Source organism: Cystoisospora suis (assembly GCF_002600585.1).
Source record: "Cystoisospora suis strain Wien I chromosome Unknown contig_2217, whole genome shotgun sequence".
Classification (NCBI taxonomy): Eukaryota; Apicomplexa; class Conoidasida; order Eucoccidiorida; family Sarcocystidae; genus Cystoisospora; species Cystoisospora suis.
Genome location: NW_027155016.1, coordinates 1 through 7,340, shown reverse-complemented (window position 1 = coordinate 7,340; position 7,340 = coordinate 1). Strand labels below are relative to the sequence as shown.

Genomic DNA, 7,340 nt, shown 5'->3' with positions numbered 1-7,340 from the left:
CACTATGGACAGCGGTACAAGCGCTGGACGACGTATTTACTGTGTTAGTACTATAGCTGCTTGGCTGTATAGTTACGTGGTGTCCGGTGAACTTCCCTGCCGTACGGAGTTTCGAAACTGAAGAACAAAAGAACTAAAAGCTCCTCGCACCCGCCGGACTCCAGTCCGTTTTAGCCGCTGACATATTTCTCCTCCCCAGCCGGACCCGCTACTCATAGAAGTCGGCAAGGTCTCTACGGTGGTCAAGTTGGGCTGGTTCAACCGTCGAAGAGCTGAACTCCCCTTTCAGACTTCCCCCGCAGACCAGCTAGTGATTAACGCGTGCACAACAAAGCAGACCCACTGAAGTGCCGGGTGTCCGACTGTTTAGAGATCTGTCGATGAGAAATGTCTTCTCAAACTCATCACCCCTTTCTGTCGTCAAGCAGATCTGTTGCGATGTACGCTTTCTCAGTCTCTATGTAAAGCCGGATAAATGTGTCAGGCTACTTGGTGCTTCCGCCTAGCTATGATCTTTCATAGTCTCAAGGCTTTCTTCATAAACGGCATCCGGTGGTCGTGTGGTGGCTTCATTCTACCTCTACTGGACGTACACTCTAGTGTGTCTCGTAAAAAGGAAGCAGTATCTTCCTTTCTACTACCTTCAATCACTAAGGAGAAATTAGTACAGCATGATGGTTAGTCTTGAGGTGTACTTGTCTTCTCCTTTCGTTACCACAAGACACCCCCCTTTAGGCCCGTTTCGCGGCACCGATCCGTCAGTCCGTGTGTGTGTTTCGAGTCTTTCTAGAGGATGATAAAGTCTTTTATTGATAAAACAAGGTTCGTGAGAAAATTCATATTCATAAGTACCCCCAAGATTGGCTGTTGATAGAGCTTACGAACAGAAGAGAAGGGCATTCTTATATGTACACCCAACGTGACTAGTAACGAGCCACGCGCTTCCATCATGGGAGACCTCGTGTCTATCGTCATGTTCTTGACTTCTCTCAACTTCTTCAATTTCCTCTCTCCTTTCTTCTTGTGAGAGCTTCTCTGTTATGATCCCGGTTAAAGAACGACGGGGAATCAAGAGACACTTGGATAGTCCATAGAAAAGGCTCCGAAACAACTAATGTGAATCACATCTCTTCTCATAAAAGACTTCCCTTCGCCATCCCTTAACACACCAGCATACACATAGTCATACATGTACTTCTGGAGCATGGTCTTCCTAACAAATAGTGACGTACACACTTACACATGACCACCTCAGCTCAATAAAGATTTCTTTCTCTTCTTCTCTTCAAGAGAGAGAAAGAATTTCCTATCGCTATCACCTCGTCAAGAAAAGCACGGACGAGAAGAAGAAGAAAAGACTCCAGCAAAGAACAGAGACGAAAACACGAGAACGTATCAACCTCCTCCCCTTATATATCTACATACAAGAACCTCTATGTAGCCATCTAGAAGAAGCGAAGATACATCACTATCTCTTATATGAGATACACCTGCGAATGATCTTCAAGACTTCCGTATGTTCCTGAGCGAATCACCCTCTCCTCCCCCCCTTCTATTCCTAGAAACAAAAGGAATGAGACATCTATCTCGCCATCTACATGAAGAAAAGAGATGATCTCCAACGTTTTCTTGCTTCTACCTTTATCCTTTTTCCCTCCTAGACATCTCTCCATAGGAAAGACATTAGGTATGTATCTATCCAGCCATCTGCAAGAAGAGAGACGATCCATTCTTTTCTCTAAGACAGCGCGACCGGGTCCGTTTGAACGAATGAAGGAGGATCTTCAGTTCTTCTTCGTTCGACTCCCCCCCCTCCCATTCTGTTCGGCGAAGGTCTTCTGTTGCTTGCCTTGATGATTCGCACCTCTCCCTGCTCTTTCTCCTCGCACTGTGTGTCTCTGGAGCTTTAAGGCTCTCCGATTGCTCGTACTTCCGCTATTGTTGTTGCCACTACTACTACTGCTGCCTGTATTATTAATACTACTATTCGTACTACTACTACTATGACTACTACTACTACTATTCAGGCCTCCAGCAGCCTGTGAAGCTCTTCTTCGATGATGAGAGACTTTACTCGATCGGGGTGGCTGTGGAGTCAGAGATATAGGAGGCAGAGAAGGACGGCCAAGAGGAACAACAGAGAGAACAGACTCTTGATGTCTTCGTGTGTCTATTGAAGAGGATGAAAACGGTGTAGAAGAACAAGATAAGTCTTCTTCGTTTCCTTCTTCTTGAAGATGCTCGTGGGAAGGACTGTCTTTCACTGGATGACGACTAGGCGAGACAGTTTCTTTATCGATGAGAGATGATGGTCTATCTCCTTCTTGTCTCGACAAGGTAGCTATGGGATCGACTTCACTGATGAGAGAGGATGGTCCATCTAATGGCTTGCCTTCTTGTCTAGACAGGCTAGGATCGGCTCCCCCCTCCATCTCCTGTCTAGTGTCTATGTGTCTCTCACCTAGAAGGCGACGATGAACGGGCAAGACAGAAGAAGATATCTCCTTATGATCCTCCATAGCAGGAGAAGAAGAAGAAGCTCCCATCTCTCTACCACTACGAGTAGGACAGTGAAGATGCTCTTCACTATTGAAATCTTCTACTCGACTTCTATCACGATGAAGATGATCTTCCCAACAATGCTCGCTTCTCCCTATTGTAATCATCTTCTCCCTCTTCTTCTTCTTCATCTCACTGTCTTCTTCTTCTTTTTCTGATGGTCTTTCGTTCGTCAAAGAAAGAGGCGTCGATGAAGGATGACTGAGAGGAGAAGATCTCCCAACATAATGTTGAAGGGACCTCTCGTTTATAGCATCATTAGCCACGAATCGAACCCATCCACTATCGTCGCTACGCTTAGACAGAGGCTTCATTTCTTTCCTCTCCTTACTGATATTCGTTGCTACCTCATGCACATCACTACAACTGCTACTTCCATCATAGGATGAAAGTCTCCTAACTCCCTCGCTTTCGTGTGTCTGTGAAGGAAAATGTTCATGACTTGTTTCTCTTTGAAGAAGATATCTCTCTCCTTGAAGATCGACTAACAACGTCCTATCTCTCTCAAAAGAGGAAAGACTTTCCTTCTCTCTTTGTCGCTGTTCTTCTTCTACTACTACTACAGCTCTTCGTGAGACATCTTGCTTTGGAATTTCTTCCCTCTCGTCTCGTGTCCCGGAGCTCGATAACCCACGACGATGAAGATAGTCAAGCAGGTCACGATCTTCTCTCTCACCTCTCGTCTTCTTGTTCTCTTCATCCTTTTCGTATACAGCCGCTTCAAGGCCCCTACGACCCCGACTCCTACTCGTCTTACCTCTATCTTGTATAGAAAGACCGTTATCATCTTCCCTCATAAGCAAGCTGACGCCAGAAGGCTCGCCTGATACCATGACTAGATCACTTGAAGGAGGAAGATACTTTCTCTCTAGGAAAAGAATCTCTTGGGGATTCGTCGTTGCAGCGAGACGAAGGCTGTCCTTATTACTGCTACTATGGTTTTCTCGAGGCGACGATAATGATGATGACGAGAATCGACTCTTGTCTCGAGACGACGCTGAGAATGACAATCGATGCTTCTTCTCCTCGTCTTTTTCTTCTTCCTCTTCTCTCGGAGGAGCATCGACCTGAGGATCGACGACGATGAGACCGTGAGAGATGTCAACTGACTGGGGAAGGGGGAGAACCTCGACATTTATCGGATGGCATTTTCTTCTCCTCTCTTTCTTTTCTAAAAGATCTGCAGAAAGAAAAGACATTCCTTCTTCATCTTCATCCTCTTCATCTCTCTGGACGCTTTGTAACCTCTCCTCGCTTGACACCTGCTGAAGGTGCTGACTTTCTCTAGATCCTGGTATGACTCGAAACGTATCCATTCTCTCGCTTCCTTTCATGAATTCCCTAGATCGTTGTCTCTCTTCACGCTTCTTACTAGGATTATATGAGGCTATATCATCTCTATACTTCTGCTCTTCTTCTTCTTTCATCTTTCTCTCACTCCATCTTCCTTCTTCCCTTTCTCTCTTTCCCTCTTTCTTCCCTCCCAATAGTGACGATGTACCAAACCTTCCATTCTCTTCTTCCTTCTTCTTCTCCTCCTCCTCCTCATCCCCTCCTTCTTCTTCTTCTTCTTCCTCTTTGACGTTCTCCCCGAGAGCCTGAGACATCTCTTCGGCGTTGTCTCGCGCTTCGTCTTTCTCGTTGAAAGTATGTTCCCTCACCTCTCCATCAACATCACCTATCAGCACTCCTCCTCTCTCCTCTCTATCCGTTCTCAAGTCACCAGACGGAGACGAATCACTGCGACTTCTCTTTCTTCTCCCTTCTGTCTCTTCTGAACATGATGGACTTCTTCTTCTTCTTCTCCCTCTTTCTTCATCATCTTCTTCTTCTCCCCCATCTCTCTCTTCCTCTCTGCTATATATCTCTCTTTCATCCTGATAAGAAGGTCTTCTTGAGATTTGCTTTACTAAGAGATCTAGCGAAGACTGGAGCTTCTGACACTCTCGGATGGCTTCGCATGCGACCACTTCAGCACTTCGAGCTTTTCGGAACAGCATTCTCGCTACTAGGCCAGCTGTAACGATATGAAAGAGAAGAAGCAGAAGAAAGAGAAATACAACAAGTCCCAGAAAAGAGATATAGGAAGAACTGCCTTCTCCTTCGGTTTCACGTAAGAAGATGATCGAAGAAAGAACCTCTAGAGACCGCCCCCCTACGGACTCGAGAAAAGCGAAGCTTCTTGTTAACATATGAAGAAAAAGAAGGAAAAACGTCTCAGGGATTAACACAAGAACGCCTAGGAGCTTCATATTCATATCGGCTAATCCATTGCAGATGAACAAGCTCACACCTTCTATCTTCTTAGAGTCTTCTGTACGTAACTTCGTCTTGACGTCCTTCTCATCTTTAGCACTTGCAGAAAAAGAAGAAGATTGCGAGAAGATCGAAGGGTGGATCTTGGTCTCCAAAGAAGAAGGAGAAGAAAAGAAAGATAGAGATGATATGATACTTGAAGGGACATCTCGAAGAGACGTCGTTAGGATGTCTGCCGCATCGAAAGTAGAAGAGAGGAACGTATTAAGAACAGAGATGCATACACCATAGCTTCTTTGCTTGAGACCATCTATTATTGTCGCCAAAGAAAGACCCTGCGAGAATCGATCGTCTTTCCTCTCGCTTGCAGATGAAAAGACATCGTCCGAACGCCTCCTTTCTTCTCTCTTTCTATGTTCGTCGTCTCTCTCCTTCTCATGGTAACCGAGTTTTCTTCTTCTTCTTCTTCTCCTCCTCAAGTCGACTTCTTCTTGGTCTTCTTCTTCTTCTTCTTCTTCCTCTTCTTTCCCTAGAGAGAGACTCTGTAGAATACAGCAATAGTAATGACTTCTCTCCTCTTCATGAGAGATCAGTTGGCGTCTTAAGTTCGAAAAAGAACGGCGAGAATTATTCTTGAGGGGACCTGATTGATGGTCTCCTCTTCTCTTGTTCCAGCCTCTCTGAAAGAGAAGAGGGCTCTGATGCTGCTTACCCTTTGGAAAATCATGCGGCGAATCTCTCCTACAGCACTTTCTATATCTTATGACACCCCCTCGACCTCTCCCCGAAAGGTGACTTTCTTTGGCTGTATGAAGGTCCTCACAGAGATGCCTTAGTGAAGAAGATGAAAAGGAAGATTTTCGCTCTTCTTCTCCCTCCTCTTTTGGCTTGCCAGACTGAAGAGAGGTGGAAGACATCTCACCTTCTTTAGATTCTTTCGTTCCTCTTGAGAAGAAAAAAGAAGAAGAAGAACAAGTCGCGTTGTGATGATCGTGGTCGAAAGAAGAGGCCCTTCGCTTGTCGTCTTTGGTTAGATCATCCGGATGTAGACAAGATAAAGAAAGAGAAGAGAGAGATGAAGAGAAAGATCGTGAAAAAGAAGAAGAAGAACAACAACGTTCACCCCCAGGGAGGAGAAGAAGATTTTCTTCTTCTACCGCTTCTTCTTCGGGAGAGAGAAGATCTATAATACACTCCTCCTCATGATGATAAGCTCCCGCTCTTCCCCTAGAAGTACCATGTTCTTCTCCTCTCTTCATTCTTGCCCTCGCTATGATTTCCCTCTTCTTGGTCTCTTCTTTTTCATCTTTCTTTTCTTTCCGTCTGTCTCCTCCTCCTCCTCCATGGAATGCCCCGTTGTTCGAGGCCTCCTCCGATAAACGAGAAGAAGTTAACCCCTCAGATCCAAGTAGATCTCCCGCCTCTCGATGACTCCTGCCTTCTCTCGTAGAGATCCTCTTTGCTTTATCCGAGAAACGAATGAGAAAAGGCAGATGAGGGACAATGACATCGAACTTTCCTAGGCGATATAAGAGAAAAGAAATAAGCTCCTGTAGAAGCTTCAAGATCATAGCTTGGCGTACCGTCTGCGTTTGTAACTCCTGTATCTTCACGTGAATCTCCTCTGTACGATCTCTCAACTGCAGCCCCTGATTTTCCACTGCTTTCATACGATCGACTAACGTCAAGAGGACATGACCTCCCCCCGGAGGAGAAGATGACTTTAGAGGGGGAGAAGAAGAAGAAGGTGTGCCTCCGCTTGGTGCTGGAGGGGCTGAAGGGGGAGTTGAGGAGGAGGAGGAAGAAGGTGCACTACTATGGGGATGGCTGGATGGATAAGACGAAGAAGAGGGGGAGGAAGGATCTCCTCTGCTATTAGGATGATAATGCTGATGTGAAGAGGAAGAAGGAGAATGAGAAGAAGATTTGCTACTAGGCTGATGCACGTCAGGTTGACCTCCTCCCCCTCCCCCGTTAGTTCCTGTCCCTACTGCTGACGGACTCTTCTGACTAGAGGAAGCTCTCGCACTTGACGGATTTGCATTATGAGAGGACGAACTAACACTACTGCTACTATGACTATGACTACTCGCAGTAGTAGAAGAGGAAGAAGACGAAGAAGGTGACTGACGTCGAGAAGAAGAAGAGGAACAGTTGGATCCCCCTGGCGCTGTTGGAGGGCAGGAGCTTACCATCCCCCCTTGGAGACTCACCCCTACAGCTTTATGAAAGGTCGATTGAAGAAGAGAGGAACGAGGAATAGAATTAGAATACACAGAAGAAGAAGAAGTTGCATCGACGAGACTTCCCTTACCTATAGAATTTCTTAAAGAAAATAGACTTAAAACATTCTCGCCGTCAGGCGAAAGTAAACCCCCAGCCGCATAAATGCCTAAAGAAAAGAAACACCACAAAACATCACATCATACCTATGCTACAGTCAACAAGATAAAGTGCACACTACCTATCTATCTATCGTTAATCTATCTATCTTTGATCTATCTATCTATCTACCTATCTATCTA

The 7,340-nt window shown here is 45.6% G+C and overlaps 1 protein-coding gene across 1 annotated transcript; it reads right to left on the bottom strand.

The window, feature by feature from the left end:
- Positions 1 to 838: 838 nt before the first annotated feature.
- On the bottom strand, positions 839 to 7,205 carry CSUI_004675 (sad1 unc family c-terminal protein). The gene has a single exon (XM_068064860.1). The coding sequence runs from the start codon at positions 7,008 to 7,010 to the stop codon at positions 1,785 to 1,787; it is 5,226 nt and encodes a 1,741-aa protein (XP_067923161.1). The 5' UTR covers positions 7,011 to 7,205; the 3' UTR covers positions 839 to 1,784.
- Between the last annotated feature and the right edge of the window lie 135 nt (positions 7,206 to 7,340).

Excerpts from the sequence above, each read along its gene's own strand:
- CSUI_004675 (XM_068064860.1), bottom strand. The coding sequence starts at position 7,010 with ATGGTAAGCTCCTGCCCTCCAACAGCGCCAGGGGGATCCAACTGTTCC.